This window comes from Stegodyphus dumicola, chromosome 1 (genome assembly GCF_044657685.1).
Source record: "Stegodyphus dumicola isolate Sdum_Otavi_A_Nest chromosome 1, ASM4465768v1".
Classification (NCBI taxonomy): domain Eukaryota; kingdom Metazoa; phylum Arthropoda; class Arachnida; order Araneae; family Eresidae; genus Stegodyphus; species Stegodyphus dumicola.
In genome coordinates, this window is record NC_140768.1 from 197,097,445 (window position 1) to 197,119,379 (window position 21,935).

The 21,935-nt window shown below is 37.4% G+C and overlaps 1 protein-coding gene across 5 annotated transcripts in view; it reads right to left on the reverse strand.

Moving 5' to 3' along the window:
* Positions 1-21,935, reverse strand: part of LOC146999437 (mitochondrial tRNA-specific 2-thiouridylase 1) — a 147,214-nt gene that overhangs the window by 94,498 nt on the left and 30,781 nt on the right. For 4 of the 5 annotated variants that reach the window (XM_085824563.1, XM_085824565.1, XM_085824566.1 and 1 more), the window contains one exon: positions 16,978-17,090. The exons of the other annotated variant lie outside the window; for it this stretch is intronic. In XM_085824563.1, the coding sequence (XP_085680689.1) occupies positions 16,978-17,090 (113 nt within the window). The remainder of the gene's footprint in view (positions 1-16,977; positions 17,091-21,935) is intronic. 5 annotated transcript variants of the gene reach the window in all.

Consider the following 21,935-nt stretch of genomic DNA (forward strand, 5'->3'; position numbering starts at 1 on the left):
ACATTAGGTAATTTTGAGGAAGGAGAGATGAAAAATTAGCAATGCCTTCACCGTGAATCGAGCCACGGACCTCTGGAATATGCGCCCAGCGTGCAGACCACCACACTAAAAAGGCCATGGAGGTAAGAAAGGAAGGAGGAGCCAACCGGCAGTAGAAGTGAAGCACTGCTTTGAAGCTTGGGTCACTAGATGGGGTGTTCTTTGTTTACATTCAGAAGCTCGCTTGACAGGGTTCTGATAGTATTTCGACACACAACAGTTCCATAAAAATCGAAAAAGGGACACTTTCGCATGAAAGAAACATTTATAGTGTGATGGATAATAGCAATTTGTATAGTTTAGTGACATTTACGCAAAAATCACATTTTGGTTATTTTTCGATAACTAACAACAGCGATTTTGATTATGAATTTGTTTTATAAAATTCTAAGCTGTTGAACTACAAAAATATAGATTTTAAGAAAAATGTTATGCTTAAAGAATGAAAAACACCTTACGGTACATTTAAAATTGTATACGTCTTTCGATACCCTTTACAGAGTATTCGCTACTTTTATTTTATTTTCCAAACGTCAAAATGTTTTAAATAAAACACATTTTTTTCACATCCATATATTATTTAACATGTACCTTTTAAAATTTTTAAGAGGAGAGGCTTTACTGATGCCCATTTTAAACTCATCGTTTTAATTTTATATATCTGAAAAATAATCACTTTGCACTTACACGTTTTACTTATTTGGGTTAATTAAAAATAAAATTACCATCAAATGCTGCAATCCTCATCAAAATTAATAAATATACACACAGATATGCCAATAAGTTAGCTTTCCCTTGATTTGGAACCACACATTTGTGTAAAATTATGTACAGTTTTACACAAATGTGTGGAACAGAAGAGGGATACATTTGCGAATTTGGCGGAAGTACCATGTGCGGTCAAGATGATGTGACCATGCGAACGTGCTACATCATCAAGACAGCTTATTCAGAATTTCAAAATAGGGTAATCGACGGAGGTGAAAACATTTGTATATCCTGCCAAAGGAGGTCCGATCATGAATGGTCCTCTTATTGATTCCAGATTGTTAAATGTTTCCCATGCAAGTCTTTTTTTCTTAGAAATTCGAGTTTTATGCTGGCTTCTTAACGTATGCAGGTCATTAAATTATTTATAAATGTATTTGAAATGAAGAATTTATTCACTTATAAACAACTGTGAAAGTACTGTGAAGAAATCTAATTATTAAATGTATCTAATTTATAATTATTATAAATGTTATCTAAATATATAATAACCTTAATATTGAATTGTAAACATAAATTGAAATCCTGTTGACAAATACATTATAAAACTATTTAAGCAAGAATTGTTCGTACTGGAAAGCAATCTGTTAAAAGACATTGTAAAGCAAATGCTATGAGATGCGTACTTAAGAACGTAATAAAGAGTTTTGGAATATGTATTGTTGAAATGAAGGGTAAAAAAAAAAATCTGATAAGTATAATTAAAAGAATTATTCCCCTTACATTTTATAATCTGTTACAAGTTTTAAATAATACTTAAAAAACAAAACTTATTTTATTAACTTTCAGAAATCTTCAGAGAAAGTCAAGCACTATTTAAATTATTTCGCTAATTCCTAATAATTCTCTAATTTAAAATGAACCGAATAGAGCATTAATTATAAATTGACTTACATTTTTCGATTTAAAAGATGCCTCAGAAGCCAAAAAATCATGTCATATTTAAGAAAGTATTTTAGGAAGAAGCTCTCTAAATAGAAAAGAAATAATGCATAATTTTAATAATACAATAAACTTTGATCTGAATTTTTGTACCTTAACCGAATAAAATCTAATTACCTTAATTTTTTTTTTCTAATGTAATTAACGAAAACTTGTGAAAATATTTCATTCAAATTAAAGCATTCTAAGAAAACTGTCATGTGAAACGTATAGTATTTAATTCCGTTCAGAATGAAATGTTGTTTAAAAATATGTTGTTCTCATATACTTAGGATTCTGAAGTGTTGTAGAAAAAGAAAATATATACATTTATATGTATATTTACGACGTAATTACAAAATATTTACATCTGAACGCATCAGATCCCATTGAACTCAATGGTAAATGACCCAATGTTTTGGTCTCCACGTAGGGATCGCCGGTGCTTCAGAGCAGGGTACGGGAGAAACTTGTTTAGGGCGACTCCATCTTACTTCCTACCTCCATGAAAAAGGCATGCGAAGAAGGCGGGAGAAATATCTTATCACTATACTAGTAGTACTACTTTGATGTCTCCTCCAATTCAATGTATCGTTGTTGTAATGCGAGTGTCATCATATGTATAAAATAATTATTAATTTGAAGAACATCAGGCTCCTCTTTCCCATAAATTTGACAGATTATGGGGATGTTAAAGTTTCTAATGCATTTTTAGAACTTATTGCTACTTTTTGTCTTCATCTGAAAGTTGACATTTTTGACGTCTGTATAAACTTTTTTTAAAATTTTTGAAAAATAGAAGTGTTATAAATACTAAAACTGGAAGTTTTTTTTTCTTTCTTTGAGCTAGACAAAACAGTAATTTGGCGGGGGGGGGGGGGTATATGGTACTTTTCTTAAACTAAAAGTTGCTACTGAAAGTTATGAAGAAGAATAAAAGCAATAAATTTGCCAAAGAAAAAGAAAGCTTTGACAATTATAATGCTCTGCCAAAATTTGAATGATTTGCAAATAAATGATATTAATTAATGATGGACATAATATGTATGAGGAGATTCAGTTTATTTTAGTGAAATCTGAATTTCAGAAAAATTGTAATATTCTGGGTGACAATAATCCGATGTATATTAATAAATTAGAGCCTTCTGCTGATCATTTAGCTGAATTAGAAGAACCTGCTTTAGGAAAAGATGGTAAAAATTATTTTGAAAACATTGCCAATGAACATAGACACTTTCATAGCACTTTGGTTTCAAATATGGAAATGGAAGTATCAATCCTTATCTCAAGATTGGCAGCAGTGGAAACTTGTCTTGGAATTAGCAATCTCAACATCAGTAGCTGTAACGAATATGCACTTGTAGCTAATAAATTTATAAAATGCAATACAGCAATTAAAGGAAATGACAGTTCATGTTTTGATAAAGAGAAAATTCTAAAATGTTGACTGTTGAACATCTACAAATGCCTGACTTTTGGCACTTAGTCATTAGTTTGCTTCCCAGTACCTCTGGGTGGCAAAATTAAAGCTATTAAATATAGAGTATGTTTTTAAATATTCTTTATCCATAGATTGTCCATCATCAGAAAGAGAACTTTGCAGAAAGAGAACCTTGCAACTTCCCCTCACATTCTCTTGCTAGGATGTAAACTTAGAGTTATGTGAAGTGCTATTTAAATGTGTGAATATCTCAGTTTATTCAGCGCGTGCTTTGCTAGCCAATTGCTATTTCGCGGTCACGCTAGTAAGCCCCGGCGACTAAAAATATATACAGTCAAAAGTTGTTAATTCGGACACCCATAATCCGGAATGATCTATAATACGGACCTCAAAGCTACAAACTTTCTGTGCATGCGTCGCGTTGATGCATGCGCGTAAGACCTTTACGGCTGCGCATATGCGTGTGCGCATGCGCATAATACGTTTTCGCACGAGCGTTTAATGTATAACGGACAGTATTAGCTAAACTAAAATTATCTACACTCATGTCCACAAATTAAGGATAATGCAAAATCAGGCAAAGAAAGAGTTAGAAGCCAAACAAATTTGACTTATTTGTAAAGTTTATATATTAAACAAAAGGTAAAGAGTAAAAAAATATGCTATATTTTTGATATTATTAAAATAATTAGCGCTTTTTCCTCCCTGGAGCAAATTACAAAAAAAAAAAAAAAAAAAAAAAAAAAACTATTTACAAAAAACCAATATTACATGGTTGGTATGATTTTTAATACATTGTATTTCTCCCAGACGATGCAATACAGTCCGTACAGCGCCTAGGCAGGCAGAATATCAAATTATCAATCTGATCTTGGGGGATATTACACCATTCAAAAAGCAATGCTCTCCGAAGTTCCGGTAGACATGTAAGAGGTGGTTGACGGGCTGCAACTCGTCGGCCAAGCATGTCCCACACGTGCTCTACTGGATTCAAGTCCGGTGAGAATACTGGCCAGTCCATATGGGTGATATCCTCTGATTGAAGGCATTCGCTTACGATGTTTGCACTGTGAGGACGGGCGTTGTCATCCATAAACACAAATTGTGCACCCCGAAACAAACGTACATGTTGTTCCAGAATGACGTCTCGATAGATTTGGCTTGTCATGGTTCCAATTTGAACATGCAGGTCAGTTCTGGAACCCAGAATAATTCCACCCCAAATGAGCACTCTGCAACACCGTAACGGTGCTGTTCAATGATGTTTTCTTGGTAGTAACGGGTACCTGGAGCTCTCCATATGAAAGTCCGACGAGAATCAGACTGCAAGCTAAACCTGGACTCGTCGGAAAACATTACACAAGCCCACTGTTGCATTGTCCACAATGCATACTCTCTACTCCAGGCTAACCGCAGCCGACAGTGAGTTGCAGTAAGTGGAACGCATCTGACAGGTCTACGAGCATATAGACCAATCTGCCCTAAGCGTCTGTACACGGTCTGCAATGAAATTGTCGTACCAGTGGCTGAAGAGAGCTGACGAGACAGGTCTGAGGCTGCGCTCCACCTGTTCCTTTTGGCAGTAACTGCCAAATACTGGTTCTCATTCGGCGTTGTAACTCTGGGGCGACCTGTGCTGTAACGTCTACTCACATTACCATCATCTTGGAATCGCCTGGAGATGACACTCTGGGCAATTCCAAGTTCGTCTGATACTTCCAGTTGGGTACGCCGACATTCCAGACGGCCGATAATTCTACCGGCCGATGCTATTCGCACCACCGGTGCGATTAGTCGCTTAAGCTATTCGCACCAATATTAACCACGCATGCGCATTAAGTTGTTAAAGGCGGGTTTCTACCTTGGCGCAGTTTATCATTTTTTAAGCGTTGGCGACTTTCAAAAGTTTAGAAAGGAAAATGGGTTCCTTTTCTTATAAAAAGAAGGAACACATTTCCTTTTATTAAAATATATATAAAAAAAGGGCAGATTTTTATGTTTGCAATGTTTATCCTTTTCCTGAACGGTTTGAATAGCTTAAATGACTGATTTGAAGGGGGTGGGGGGGGGCAAAATCATGTTGACAGTTTTTGTACTTCTTAGAATACATTTAGCTTTAAAGATGTGTTTTGCTCAATAAAGCCTTTAATTCATTCCTCTTTGAAAAATTTCGTCCGATAAACGATACTAAAAATTAGACAGCGGATTTCTGTGTAGAAAATTTAGACATGAAATAAGTTAAAAGCGATTATATGAACTATTAAATGAATTATTCTGTATGCCTGCTTATTTTTTTTATGGAAATACATGGCATTTTGAGGACACAAAAAGTGCTTCAAAGAACTTTGAAATATTAGTGCAAACACATTAATCAATTAAATTGAAATAAATAATGGGATGTACCGTAATTTCGCACGTATAGTCCGCAGACACGATTTTATATAAAAAAAATTTCAAAAATCGTCAGATAGTCCGCACCACCGGATAGTCCGCGGACTATACGTCCGAAATTACGTTTTTTTAATACGGCAATATTCCCATGCCTTTTAAACACATCCTTTTGTTTGCACCAATTTCTCACCGCTTTCTCGTCCACTTCAAAATAACGGGGTAAAATCCTAGTATACGGTGCAGCCTTGGTGCGACTTTGAAAATTATCGCCAACACCAAAAATGATCCAAAGAACGCCTATATACATAGTATACACACATAGTATATATACTATATACATAGTATATACTATGTTTAACTGTATATTTTCTTTGAATGACCCGTTAACTACTCATCGTATATGTCCCGTTTTCACTGCTCATCATAAAGTCGCCAAAAGTAGCCAAATCCCGTGTGCACCGAATACTAATATTAAACCAATAACGGCCCGCTTCTCTATTTCATCTTATTCAGCTTTCTCAACTACCTTGAGTTTAACTCAGCAGTAAAAACTTCGGCGATGTTTCATCAACGTTATCGAAGATGAAAGACAAAATACGAAAACAAAATACTGTGCAACGTGCTATACTCGTGATAAGTGGTAATGAAATGTGACCTTCGACCCCACTCACTCGGTGTTGCCGAACCACGCTATAAGTAAACGAATCACGCTTTTTTCTTCCTACTCCAAGTGCTTGCTACTATGGCTCCTAAAAACCGAGCTGACGCATTACTTTTCCCCCTCCCGGCAGTTGCGCTAAAGCAGTGCGAAGGATACTGGGATACAAGACTCTGGTTGCGCTAAGTGAGTGCTCACACAAGACTTTATTTGGCTCATATCCCGGCATCGCTTGATGCGCGAGCCTGGATTTTAGGAGCTCTACTTGCTACTACTCATTCGTTCTGCACTATGCTTTATGGTTTACTATCGATACGATACATACGAATGTTTTCTTGGAATCTCGCGCTTTTTTTATATTTGATCATCGGCAGTTCACGACAGCGTGTTTTTTAAATTTCAACGATTTTAACCGTGAACAACCAGCGTATTATCCGCACTGGTGGATAGTCCGCAGCTTCAAAAATTCGCATTTTAAACACAGATAGTCCGCGGACTATACGCGCGAAATTACGGTAATTTAAAAGACAGAAATAATTTAACGTAAGAGATTTATATTTAAAAATTTGCACACACAAATGATTTATCAGATTTTGTAAGGTTTTATCTCATAAATAACTTTGATTTTGAAACATGGCATTTGAACCTATGAACCTGTGAGGATACTGAAAAAGTGATGAACATATAAGAATATTATCATTTTCAGTAAGTTTTCTTATTGAATAATGAATTCTGACAGTCCTATAAGAATAGGGTGTAAGTTTGCATAAAAATTCCTCTGTTAAATAAAAGAATTTAAATAATTTCTGTAGCCTTTTTGTCAATACACTAAAGATTTTTTAATTAATTACTCGTCCTCGCTTGCAATCAGAACCATCATTAAATCCCTATTTTATCTAATCATTTTCTGAACATTATCATGTATATAGATTGACCTCGTCTTTGTAACTGAGAATTATTACTTGCAAATTATTCTCTTGCTGATGAACTATTAACAACCCTTTCTATTGCTGAGTTAGGTTTAACAATCTTCTCTCTCACTACCGCCTGCCTTACGGAAATCGGCGTAAAATGCTGGTACCTGGGCTGCTTGTGCGCATGCGCAAACGTAGGTGGTGTGAATAGCCTGTTAGCTATTCGCACCGTCGGTGCGATTAGCCACTGCGTAATTCTACCACATAAAAAATCACTCAAATGCGTCCTTTGTGTCATAACTATTCGGTTATTGCACTGAAATGCTTATAAAGCGCCTGCGAGCAATTTTACTTCTTTGCCTGTATTCCTTATATTTCACTCTCTTACACTCTCGTCATTGTGACGTAGCATCGGTGTCATCTGGTTGTTTCCTGAAATTTGTATATGATTCTTGAAGATGTGTGTAGTGATTTTACAGGTGATATATTTATTTTAGAGTTCGATTTCCGCGTGACTCCGAATTATCCTTAATTTATGGACATGAGTGTAATTCCGTTAATATTGCAGATTGCGTTGTTCCTTAATCTTCAAATTGGATCCGGCTTATTATTTTTTGCAGACTGTTAGAGCAATTTTATAAAAGTAAGCTTGAACTTTCGATTATGTCAAATAGAATCTCCTATATATATTTACTAATACGTAAAGAATCTACAAAGCGAAAGTATCTTTCGAAGTCCATTAAACAAAAAGTGGAATTCCTGCAAAAAATGGATAAAGGGATATCCTTCGTTTCTCTAACCATTCCGAAATATGTTTATCAATTTCACGCTGCTCGGTGGGGGGGGGACGCCGCGGCTCGCAGTTAATTGGAAGTTGATCTTTCAGCACTAACGTTATCTTCAGGGCAGATGTTTTTATTTTATTTGACTAATGGCTAGTATTTCATCTCGATGTACTCCGTCTTTGATATGATTTAAATCAAATTCCTCGTCATTATAATTCGCTTCCGATAGTGAAGAAAGTGACACAGAGGTTATTGAGAACGAAAAAATTTCGATTGACAAATTAGTCGGTATTCTCGACACAGTAAATATAGGACTTGAACAGCGGAACTTTGTAACTGAAGAAGAAATTATGTCTGTTTATAGAATTAAAGAGAAAGTGGTATAGTGGCCCAACCGGTATAGTGGTTAGCGTTGCTGACTACCGTGCCGAAGGGTCCGGGTTCGAATCCCGGAGAAGGCATGGATGTTTGTATATGTTTAATAAAAATTTGTAAAAACGTTTGTTGTTAATTTCAATATTAACCTTCACGAATTGGAGGAAACGGCGTTCGCCAAAGTCCTCATCATCTTTCTTCTTGTCTAAAAGGCAAGATTGATACTGATACTGATACTGAAAGAGAAAGTATTATCACATAAAACGAGTGAGTGAGTGAGTGAGTGATTATGGCGCAAAACCAGAGATGATTATGACGCGCCAAACAAGAGATGAGATGATTACAATTGATGACATTAAAATTCAATAAATAAAAACAAGTAGATAAATGAACCAAATCCAGAGGATGAAGTCATATAAACACAAGTTAAAAGCACATATTAAAATTTAAGTCACAGTCTTCAAAGCAAATTACATTTGGTAATAAAAGCCAATATCTTTTAAATAATAAAATAAATTAGAATTGACCTCTCTTCCGATTAAACGGTCGAGAGGTAAGTCACAGCTATTAAAATATTTCTGGCGAAGACTATTAAAACATGGACACTCAATTAAAATATGACGAACAGATAAACAAACATTACAGTTAAAACAAACAGGCTCATTTTCAGCTTTTAAAAGGTAGTTATGTGTCACTCTAGTGTGACCAACTCTGAGGCGAGTCAAAAGAACTTCCTCCTTACGATTTTTGGTTAATTCCCAGTGCTCAATTCTAGGTTTAACATGTCTTAATTTGTTTTGAAGCTGAACATCCCAAAGTTGTTGCCATTTTTTTCGGATCTTTTGTTTCACAACACAACAAATGTCTGCAAAAGGGATGAGACGACTGGACAGTTCAACAGCACATTTTGCTGTGATATCTGCCAGCTCATTCCCTTTTATTCCCACATGCCCGGGAACCCAGCAGTACAGGATTTCATATCCACGATTCATTAAGTTTATATGTATTTTGAGAATATCCACTATTACTGGATTTTGAGTATTAGGAAAAGCTTCTAATGATTTAAGAGCACTATACGAATCTGTATAAATTATAAACTTTTTGTAGCAGAGCCTTGAGATGTATAAAAGAATATAATATATCGCAGTTAGTTCAGATGTTAAGACAGAGAAATCATTGTGCAAGCGTCTGCCCTCCATGTGGTCTTTAATTACAAATGCCATCCCGACATGATCTTTTGACTTGGACCCATCTGTATAAACTGGAAGATAACTGCTATATTTGTTCCTGTGCTCAGCGAAGAGTTGTCTGTAAATAATCTCGTTAGTGCTTGCCTTCACATGATACTTAAAAACATCAAAAAGCTGAATCCGTGCATTTTCCCAAGGTGGGATTTCAAAATTCTGTACTGCTTGGGGGTGCATATCAGAGAGGGAAAGTTCCTCAATGACAGGGCGAACTCTTAAAAGAAATGTAGGAACACAAGATGGACGTGTTTCAAATAACGCGTTACTCACATCATCAAGTAAGCACAGCTTATTGGGATGTTCAGGTTGGGATAGTATATTAAAATATTGCAAAAGGGACAATTGTTCACGCCTCAGATAAAGTGATGGTTCATTACAGTCAACATACAGGCTCTGGACAGGAGAAGTCCTGAAGGCTCCTGAACATATCCTCAAACCTTGATGGTGAACAGGATCCAGTTTTAACAAAACAGATGACCGAGCGGATCCATAAACTACTGAGCCATAGTCCAGTCTAGAGCGGATAAGCGCTCTGTAAATGCGAAGCATGGAGCAACGCTCTGCACCCCAGGAGGTGTTCGCCAACACTTTTAAAATATTTAGTGTTTTGAGACACTTCTTTCTCAGGTTCAAAACATGAGGAAGGAAAGTCAATTTCTGGTCGAACGTTACTCCTAAAAATTTTACTTCGGGCGCAACTGGAATAATTGTACCATTTAGATATAACTCAGGTTCAGGATGGAGACCTCGCTTCCTACAAAAGTGAACGCACACAGTTTTCTGTTTAGAAAAAGTAAATCCCTGTTTGTCTGACCATTCTTGGATCTTATTCAGAGCCATCTGCAATTGCCTCTCTATGTATCTCATGTCTGCTCCTCGACAGCTAATCTGTAAATCATCTACATATAGTGATCCTAAGATGGTGGGAGGAAGTTCTTTTAATACAGAATTTATTTTTAAACTGAACAACGTTACACTAAGCACACAGCCTTGAGGCACACCCTCTTCCTGTTGAAAAACATCCGAAAAAACAGAGCCAATCCTTACTGGAAAAGTTCTAGCGTTCAAGAAATTCTGTATGAAAATTGGTAGGTTGCCGCGCAAGCCACTCTCGTGAAGATCCCGGAGTATACCGTATCTCCATGCCTTATCATAAGCTTTCTCAATGTCGAAGAATATTGAGACAAGGTGACTTCTTCTGACAAAGGCTTTTCGAATAGATGTCTCTAATAGAAGCATATTGTCTACGGTCGTTCTCCCCTTTCGAAAACCGCTCTGATAAGGCGATATAATATTATTCTTTTCCAAGAAGTAGACTAGGCGGCTGTTTACCATCTTTTCAAACGGTTTGCAAACACAACTGGTAAGGGCAATTGGCCGATAGTTCGAGGGATTCCTCGGGTCTTTCCCTGGCTTCGCAATAGGAATGACAACAGCTCTCCTCCATGCACTGGGAAATGTACGCTCCTTCCACACTCTATTGTAAAGTGTGAGAAGGGCACTCAGTGACTTATAGGACAGATGCTTTAGCATTTCATAATACACGCCATCCAGACCCGGACAAGACCTATGTGTCTGCAACAAAGCTCTCCTTAATTCAACCATAGTAAAGTCTCTATTGTACGGCTCAAAGTTGGAAGAGTTGAAAGCGATGGGATTTTTCTCAGAGCGTTGCTTGATAGAAAGAAATGCAGGTGAGTAATTTCGGCTGGAAGAAACGCCAGCAAATGTCTCACCAATTGTATTTGCAATTTCTTCTATGGAGCTAATCACTCGGCCATCTTTTTCCAGAAAGGAAAGTGAGTGGTCTTTATACATTCCGCATGCTTTTCGAACTCTTTCCCAAACCAGCTTACTAGGCGTAGAGGATGTTATTGAGGACACATATGAAATCCAGGAATCCCTCTGGCTCTGCCTTCTTACTTTCCGTGCATTTGCTTTGGCTCTTTTAAAAGCTATGAGGTTTCGCAGAGTAGGATATCTACGAAGAATACCCCATGCTTTTTTCTGTTTTTTCAGTGCTTCATGACAGTCGCGATTCCACCACGGTTTCGAATATTTTAGTGTTTTTCCTGATGTTCTAGGAATCGAAAGCATAGCTGCCTGAATAATAGCATTAGTAACAGCTTCAACAGCGTCATCGATATGCACACCTTCTACCATTTCCTCTGTCACCTCTGCAACGGAAGAGAAGAGTTCCCAGTCTGCCCTGTCCAGGATAAAACGAGGGACTCTCGACACGGGGTTTGCTCCTCTTCGTGCAAGAGACACAAAAATAGGATAATGATCGCTGTTGTACAGGTCATTTCCGACACTAAAAGTGCAAAATGGCAACAGAGATGGTGAACAGATGGCAAGATCGAGAGCGTGGAATGTCCTTGAAGGCTCATGGAAGTACGTATCTTGCCCATTATTTAGGAGACAAAGGCTGTGATCTTCGATCATCTGCTCAATTTGTCTTCCTCGGCAATTTGTATCTTTGCTACCCCAGAGTGGACTATGGCCGTTAAAATCTCCTATTATAATAAAAGGCTCAGGCAGCTGCTCTATTAGATTATTTAAATCTTGCTGATAAATGTGCTCATTTGGAGGTAAATACAAAGAAACAAATGAAACAACAATATCAAAATTTATTTGAGTAGCGACAACTTGGAGGGATGTGGTCAAAGAAAGTACATTTGAGGGATAATCCAGTGAGGAGAGGAGACCTACACTTCCACTGGCACGCTCACCTGCAAGGTTATCCTTTCTGACTATAGCAAACCTCCGAAGTTTTGCATGTTGTTCAGGTTTCAGATTTGTTTCCTGTATAGCTAAGCACACAGGATGATACGCATTTATTATAGATTTGATGTCAAGCAAATTTCGGTGGAAACCGCGACAGTTCCATGACACGAGGGTGGCCATTATGAATGGTTTTTGTTTTTCCTGTGCTGTTCTTTTGTTTCTCGTGGAAGTAGATGCCTGGGAAATTCCAGACCCTCTTTCACTTCCATAAAGTCTGAATCCGCAGATTCAGAAATCATGTCATCAAGAGAGCTATTGCTGTGACTTCTATTTTTATTTGATATTTTTTGTGTGGCAGTTTTCGGCTTACTTTGAATAACTGTTTCTTTCTTTTGTACTATATGGGTTGCATTTTCTTTTTTCTTGTTGGATGTACACGGTTGGGTTTTATTTGGTAGGGTCTGTGTGCCTATTGATGTTTGGGTGGCAACTGTACGATATGATTTAACAGCACTGGCGTATGATGAATTTGGTCGAAGCTGTGTGCTCTGGACTAGTCTTCTGGCTTCGGCGTAAGAGATGTTCCTAGTAACTTTTGTAGTCTGGATTTCTTTTTCCGATTTCCATTTTGGGCACAAGCGAGAAAATGCTGGGTGGTCACCCTTGCAATTTATACACAAAGGCGCAGCGGTACAATTATCGGAATCGTGGCCAATCTGTGAGCATCGGGCGCATGTGAGGCTGCCACGACAAGACGTCTTAGAATGGCCGAAACGCTGGCATTGGAAACATCGCATAGGGTTTGGAATATAAGGTCTTACAGGAATATTTAGATATCCGGCCTTAATATTCTTAGGCAGATCAGGCGTGTTGAAGGTAAGGATCACGTGTTTCGTGTCTATCAACTTACCTTCTTTACGCATCTTGATCCGCCTTACACCGCAGACATTTTGTTCGGATAACTCAGAAGCGATCTCTTCTTCAGAAACATACAGAAGGTCGAATTCTGAGATTACACCACGACAATAGTTCAGTGACTTATGGGGTGTTACAGTAACATTCGCTTGCCCAAGTTTAGTAATCTGAAGTAAAGAAGCAGACTGGGTGGCTGAGTTTGTATCAATAAGCAAGTCTCCGGAGCGGAGACGCTTTATGTTTCTCGGCTCACCAATACAAGACTGGATGTATTTATTTATTACGAAAGGAGACATCTTATGCATTTCGCCAGAAGGACTAGAGATGACTAGGAAACGGGGACTATTGTGATGATTTTTTTATTTGCATCTGTCCGTAATTTTTTTGCAGAATTTTCAGAACTAGGTTGAGTGACTGGTTTAGTAGTAGACGTTTCAGAACTAGGTTGAATGATTGGTTTATTAGTAGATGTTTCAGAACTAGGTTGAGTGACTGGTTTAGTAGTAGACGTTTCAGAACTAGGTTGAGAGACTGGAGTGACTTGAGTAACTGGAGTGACCTCGAAATCTTTAATTAAATATATATGTGATGAAGCCATATTGAAGAGAAGAAAGATTCGGGTCCGACGGCCCCGCCCACCACGGAGCCCAACAAGGGAACAGATTCCTGTGTTAGGGCTAGCCGGACCTATACGCAAACTGAAGCCCCACAGTCGGCTTTCCCGAAAGCAGGTACTCCCGAGAGCTTGACCCCAAGCCACTGACACAAGGACTAGTGACCAGCCGATTGACACCCGTGAGGACGACTAAGGTGCCTCCCGTTTAGCTGAAGCAGAGGCCAAAGTAGTGTGTTGGGGACAGTACTTCGCCCCTCAACTACCAGCACCCTCCTTTCCAGCGACACGGGTCTCCACGCACGGCAAACACGTGGGCAGTTTTCTCGCCACTCGAAAACTAGAAACAAGGTCTGTTCCAGCCTCTCGTGACGAGCCCCAAACTCCGTAGAGAGAAACCACAAGGGAGAAGGGAAGGGAAAAAGTTCCAGCCAAGAGGAGAGGAGACGGAAAAGAGGATAGATCACTGGGGCTCCAGGATCGTGACACCCGTCTCACCAAGAAGATGATCCCCTGAAGGGCTAGGGTACCTCGGGATTGCCACACCCGTACTCACAAAAGTGAGCCCCCTGAGGGACACATAAAACGAAGCAACTTAAACAACTTACATTGACAGAAATGTTTAATAAAGTAAACAAATAAATATTAAGATTTTTTTTTGTAAATTTAATACCCTTTAGATCATAATTGTTCTTTATTTCATAAATTACGGTTTCATATTTTTAATTTTATAATTTCTGCATGCCTTCTTACCAGATTTAAACTGATGATCTATAATCCGGAATCGCCGAAGTCCCGACGAGTTCGGATTAACGACTTTTGACTGTATATACAAAAAGGTATGTTTAAAGTACACAACACTAATGAATAAATAGAAATTTTAAGTATAACTATTTTAAAGACGTAGAATTCAACCATGCAAGTCAAATAGTGGAACTAAAATGCTTAAAAAAAACCACATCTTTGGACATTGGGACTTCCACATCTTTTATTATGAAAATACACTCAAAAGTCTTTAATCCGGACTCGTCGGGACATCAGCGATTCCGGATTATCAATTTTTCCGGATTATAGATCATCAGTTTAAATCTGGTAAGATGGCATGCAGAAATTATAAAATTAAAAATATGAAACCGTAACTTATGAAATAAAGAGCAATTATGATCTAAAAGGTATCAAAATTTACAAAAAAAGAGCTTAATATTTATTTGTTTGTTTTATTAAACATTTCTTTCAATGCGCGCATGCGTAAAGCATACATTACGCAAAGTCGAAATTAGAAAATTGCAACCAGAAAATTATTTGATGTGTATTCGTGATATTTATAATAACGAGGAATTTGATTTAAATCATATCAAAGACGGAATACATCGAGATGAAATACTACATTTAGTAAGTAATTATAAGCTGAATAAAATAAAAGCATCTGCCCTGAAGATAAGGATAGTGCTGACAGATCAAGTTCCAGTTCATTGTGCTCCGCGATGTCCCCCCCCCCGCAGAGCAGCGTGAAATTGATAAACAGATTTCGGAATGGTTAGAGAAACAAAGGATATGCCTTTATCCATTTTTTTGCAGTAATTCCACTTTTTGCTTGATGGACATCGAAACATACTTTCGCTTTATAGATCCTTTGGCAGCTCCAGCATCGGAAATTCTATATGACATAATCGAAAGTTCAAGCTTACTTTTATAAAATTGCTCTAACAGTCTGCAAAAAATAATAAGCCGGATACAATTTGAAGATTAAGGAACAACGTAATCGCAACATTAACTGAAATAGATAATTAGATAATTTTAGATTAGCTTATACCGTCCGTTATACATTAAACACGCATGCGTAAACGTATTATGCGCACACGCACATGCGTAAAAGTATTACACGCATGTGTAAATGCCTGTGCACATGGGTGAACGCAGTATGCGCAGAAAGTTTGTAGCTTCAAAGTCCGGATTATGGGTGTCCGGAATAACGACTTTTGACTGCATATCAAACATGCATGGGTAAGCATACAAAAGAATTTCTAAATAAAAAGATTGCTGGTAGTCTGTAGGCCCATATTTTGGACTTTGTATTGTACATACCTAAAATAGACTTCTTGTTTATTATTTTTTAAAAATTTTTTCTTCCTTGTATGAAGTAAAGGAAGTAATGTAATCACAAAAAATTCCGAGTAACATATTTCAGGGAAAATATCCATTTTGACCACTATCGAATGCAATTTAACAATGTTTTTGCATAACACCTGTACATAAGGATAGAATAAGCCTTTGACACCTAAATGAACTGCAAAACTTATTTAAAAGGGATTCAAAAGAGAAATTTTGCATGGCGTCTGTATGTATGTATATCTAGCATTACTCAAAAATGAGTAGTCCCAGAATGTTGAAATTTTGTATATACGACTGCTATAACATGTAGTTGTGCATGCCTTAATTTTGTTGAAATTAGCTACACCAAAAGAATATATATATGTATATACACACACACACAAACAACCATTCTGTTACTCGGCTCAATGAGCTCTTTTTTTTATTCTTATAAATTATAAATATTAATTCTTCTTGGTAAATTATGCATTTTTCACTTAAAAATTATTGAATTATGTTATTCTTATCCTCCAGTTAAGGTCTTTATATGTCTTTAGTTAATCTGCATGCAATAGTTGTAGAATTATCAGGAATTTAAAAGTTGTTTAAATGCAGCTAAGCCTAATTTTTCTTACCATAGCAGCCATGTTTGTTTACATTCTAAACATAGCAGAATAGTGAGTTAAGTCTTTCTGCACCTTCAGCATCTCTTCGCTAAGTCCGACCAAAAGGAAACTTTTAGTTTTGTGCACCGAAAAATCTGCCTTCTTGCCTACAGGCCGAATTGCTTGTTTTTGTGTAGAAACTGTAATTTTAATTTTAATTTTTTTTATAAATTGTTTTAACTGTATTTGGTGTATTATGTTTTTCTATATCTTTCAATTTTTAATGAAGATATTTTGAGGTTTTATGTATTTTTGCCCTGTCGCAAAGTGAGAACTGAATTGAATGAAAAAAATATCTCTAATGAAATTCAAAGAAATAAGTTTAAATGAAATGCAGGAAAAAAGGGTATAATTTAATATTTCGTACAAGGAAATCATGTGATGAACACATTAGATTTTTTGTTATAAAGCATGCAATTTATTTTACCTTGTTGTTTAAGGAGCAATGCAGCCACACAACTGTCAACTCCTCCTGATATACCACACACAACTGTTTTCATTTTGCTAGCAATTTGAGATATGAAATCTGGTCTTAGGTACCTGAATAAATAAATTTCATATGATTAAATAATGAAATCTAGTATTAAATACATGAATAAATAAACTTGCTATAAGTAAATAATTTAACTAAATACTCATTCAATTAAATATTAGAAACATATTTTACACTAATATTAATGAGAACATCATAACTAGAGTTGGATGATCTACTGTGGAGCTGATTCACTTAATAGAATGAATCTACTCTAATCACAGCTATGAACAGAGATTTGCTATTCCTTCACAAACAGATACTCTTACTGTTATAAGTGAATGCCTGATTGGTGAAAAAAGAACTGAAGCTTTGTTGGAAGTATGTCAGGAAGGTTGGATTACCATTTTAGGGGGAAAAGTGAGTTTAACTTTTATAATATCTCAACTTTTTGAAAAAATTTCATTGCAGAATTTTATTGTCTGTTCTGCACAGAAAGAAGGTTTTTAAGAAATCTCAAAACTGCAGTTGAAAGAAATCAATTCACGAAGTTAGTATCTAATTCAGTTCTTCCAATCGTACTCCTCATTTGATTCCTTTCGATCTTTCCTTCAACTTTATTAACCATACCCGACCCCATTGCTCGCTCCTTTCTTTTTGCTCTTCGCTTCATCCTTGCTAACCATTTTTAATTCACAGATCATTACAGATCTTTTTTATCCAGGTTATTGGCAGTGAGCAATGAAAGAAAGAAAAATTAGAAAAAGGTTCCTAAAAAAGTGCCAATTCATTTCAGTCAGCACACTGTTCTGATCTGATCCCACAAAACTATGGTTTTGTCTGTCTCTGACCATAACAAAATTTAACATGATCTTTCTTAATAGTAATTCTTTTATGAGACATGATTAACTTAAAGAAATGAAATTTAAGAAATTATTGATTAGTTGGGCTCTACTCTTATATGCGCCCTAAGATCACATGTGGTGATATTGATGCAAAAGCAAAGTTTAATGTTGTAAAAAAAACATTTAGCAGAAATAGCAATAGAAGCTTCCTAAGGTTATGTACTGTGCAGACATTGAAGACAAAATTTTTAAACTTAACCAATTTATTAAATATATATAAAAATAAAAACACAATCAATAAATTTAATCAATATCAGAAACTTAAAGAGTATAACATAATCATTATCAAAATTACACTTAGTTGATAATCCATTAACCCCAAGGGTTTTTCTTTAAATAATGCTACACTGTTAAAGACACAGCAAATATTTTACCTGATCTCCAAATACTGGCATTCAATATGCGAAAAACATATAACTAAACAGAAACTACGCGGTTTTAATGAAATTTGCTTCACTATCAATAAGTCCATGCTTTCTGGTCAAGAAGGCACCTGAAAAAAATTAAACCAAATCCTTGAGAGCACTTAAACCGGCAAAAAGCTGCTCACTGTAGTTACACACGAGAAATCACAGCTTGGAAAAACATCGCCGCTAATTCTGGAAAAACACTTGTGTTGAAGATGCCGCCCACGGCAGTCGCTCACATTGTTGCCGCTTTTCAGGATCCAGAAAAAGTCATCTTTCGGAACAGAATCATGGCACTAGTCGCTGGCTGGCATGCATCGCAATATCGTCTTCCAATGGGGGCTGGAACGGCACACCACGGAGCAAAGAAACAGGAACCAGAAGGAATAAGCCTATGTCTATGTCATAACACAATTAAGAGGCAATCGGCCTAGTGCGGCCTTTACCAATATATTATAAGTAGGGTGTCTTTAATGATGAGTTGAATCCAGTAAGATGGAACGTACATTTTGCACCTAGTGCAGAATCTCTAGAAGAGAAGTAAATGTGGCCCCACGATGTGAGGATCCGCAACTTGAGAATTTCTGCCGCTCGGCTATGCTTGTCTTGAGAGAAGCTGCGAATTAATCTTTATCTGCAAAGTTCAGAATCATCTCAATGGCTTGAAAAGCTAGGCAAAGTTTCTGCATATTTGATTTAGCTGATTTAATTCTCTGAACTATTGTGGTTATTGATTTCATGAGAAAAGGGGTTTTCTGATCTTTGAAAATGTTAATAATTTCTGCTAAATTTTCCTGCGGGTTTTTCTGCTTAACTTTGTCACTGTAAAGGTTTTTAGGCATTTCTTGATTAGTTTGGCCTGAAGCTTGAATAAATTCGGGGAAGTCATCTTTAGTGGGAATTTCTTGTGGTTTTTCTATCTTCTCTAAATGATTGAATCTTTTCTGTATACCTTACAACCACGATAAGAAGAAACGTGATTTTCGTGACAGTAAATGCAAGTTGGTTTTTCATCTGGTTTTAATTTACAGGTATTCGGAATTAGCCTTTGGAACTTTGGAACTTTGCGGTTATACTGGCTTTCAGCAGGAAATTAAAATCCTGTTCTTGCCAGTTCCTGATGTGATCCCATGTGAGGCCTGACAGAGTAGAAACCTGAAAGAAATTTTCTCTCGTGGAGGTAGAAGTGTGCTGGAGAGAGAGAGAAAGAGAAAAAGAAGCACTTTGCTCCTGTACTGCTACATCTTAGATGGAATCCGCCAAGCAGGGCCCGGAGATAGAAACTTCGGATGACCTGTGTAGGATAGCCCGAATACTAACTGTTCATTCGTCGGAGCCAGTCAAAAGCTAGGCAAAGTTTCTGCATATTTGATTTAGCTGATTTAATTCTCTGAACTATTGTGGTTATTGATTTCATGAGAAAAGGGGTTTTCTGATCTTTGAAAATGTTAATAATTTCTGCTAAATTTTCCTGCGGGTTTTTCTGCTTTCTGGGAGGTCACCCTCCCAGAAACTGACCCCGATTGATGCTGCTTGAAAACCAGAAAACTGGAACTTAGAATTCTGAACTCAAGAGATGGGCGCCGAATGGGCGGAGGTCTTCAGCCAGGATTTCGTAGATAAGAATGTCCGTGAAATTAGCGGGATTCACATTGATAATATTATTAAAAAAGTTGTTGTTTATTCTGCTGAGGTAGTCCTGAATAGTATCTATTTTCAAGTCGGAGTGGAGGGTCTTATTCCGAACATAGTAAGGAGCTTATGTGATGATTCTTAGCACCTTATTTTGAACCACTTGGAGTTTGCTAATTTCGTTTGCTTTGTAGTTTGCCCAGGCTGGGGAAGCATACGTGAGAATGGGTCGGATTACAGTTTCATAAATCCTCTTTTTCAGTCTGAGGGTGAGGTTTTCATTCTTTAGGAGAGGGAAAAGCCTGAAAATGATCCCGTGTGCTTTTCCGCTTACTCTAAGCATATGATCCTTCCAATTGTAGTTCTTAAAAAAGTTGTTGTTTATTCTGCTGAGGTAGTCCTGAATAGTATCTATTTTCAAGTCAGAGTGGAGGGTCTTATTCCGAACATAGTAAGGAGCTTTTGTGATGATTCTTAGCACCTTATTTTGCTAATTTCGTTTGCTTTGTAGTTTGCCCAGGCTGGGAAAGCATACGTGAGAATGGATCGGATTACAGTTTCATAAATCCTCTTTTTCAGTCTGAGGGTGAGGTTTTTATTCTTTAGGAGAGGGAAAAGCCTGAAAATGATCCCGTGCGCTTTTCCGCTTACTCTAAGCATATGATCCTTCCAATTGTAGTTCTTGTTAAGGGTAACTCCCAGGTAATTAACTTTATCAACTGTAGGGATGATTTTACCAAAACGTTTAACCTTAGTTCTGACCCGTTTCCTCTGTCTGCGATTTCGAATGAGTAGAATCTTGGACTTTTCTGGCTGAATGGACGTTTTCCAGCGACAGCACCACCCCTAAATAGCAGGGATTTGGGCCTGAATTCTTGACAAGGCATACTCTGGGTTTAGAGACTTGGTGGCTATCGCTGTATCATCAGCATCATTCTGCGAGAACATTTGTATCCTCGGAAAAGCATGGGAAATCGCTGGTATAGATGATGTAAAAAAGCGGGCCTAAAATTGACCCTTGAGGAATACCTGCGTAAATATTTGACACATGAAGTTGCATTTCCAACTCTAACGGTGCAAGTTCTATTTTCAAGGAAGGACTTGATAATGAGTATCAGATTTCTGGGGAAACCGAGATGAATTAGCTTATAGATTAGCCCTGGATGCCAGACGCGGTCAAAAGCCTTTGCCACGCCTAGCATCAGGATAGCAACACTCATTCTGCTGTGCATAGCCGCGCCGATGAACTCCGTGAGCCTGACTAACTGCGATTGTGGTCGAAAGTCCTTTCCGGAAACCGTGCTGGTGATCAACGAGAAAGTCCAAGTTTTCTTGCATTCTGAGATAAATAATACGTTCCAAGATCTTGCTTATGGAGGACAGCAGGCTGATGGGTCTAAAGTTTGCCAGGTAATCATGTGTTTTCCCTAGCTTAGGAATCATCAGGATGCTTGCTTGCTTCCAGAAAAGCGGGAAATAATTTTGATACAAACATGCATTGAGAATGCCTGCTAATTTGCATACGGTCTTAAAAGGCATGTTTTTCAGCATCTGGTTCGTGATCTTGTCCTTTCCTGGAGCTTTCTTTAATTTAAGTCCCTTCATAATGTTCTGCACTTCGTGCGGCGTGGTTAGTTTGATAGAAGGTTCCGTAGAAGGGGAGTGCAGCCATTGATCGTTCAGGTAATGGACTTGAATGTCCGAACTATGATCTGAGGGGAAGGAATTTGGAATGAACTGTTTAGAAAGGTATTCCGCAAAAAGTTCAGCTTTGTCTTGATCGGAGTAAGCAACTCCTTTATCGCATTTGAGCGGTTTTCTAGCAGAGCAGGGGCGTTTTAGTGTCCTTGTATGACGCCAGATTCGTCGTTGATCTTTTCCATCTTATCCTGCCATAAGCTAGAACGATGGCCCTGGATCTTTTGCTTGATTTTCCTATTAAGTCTGTTAATTTGAGTTTTGATAGCAG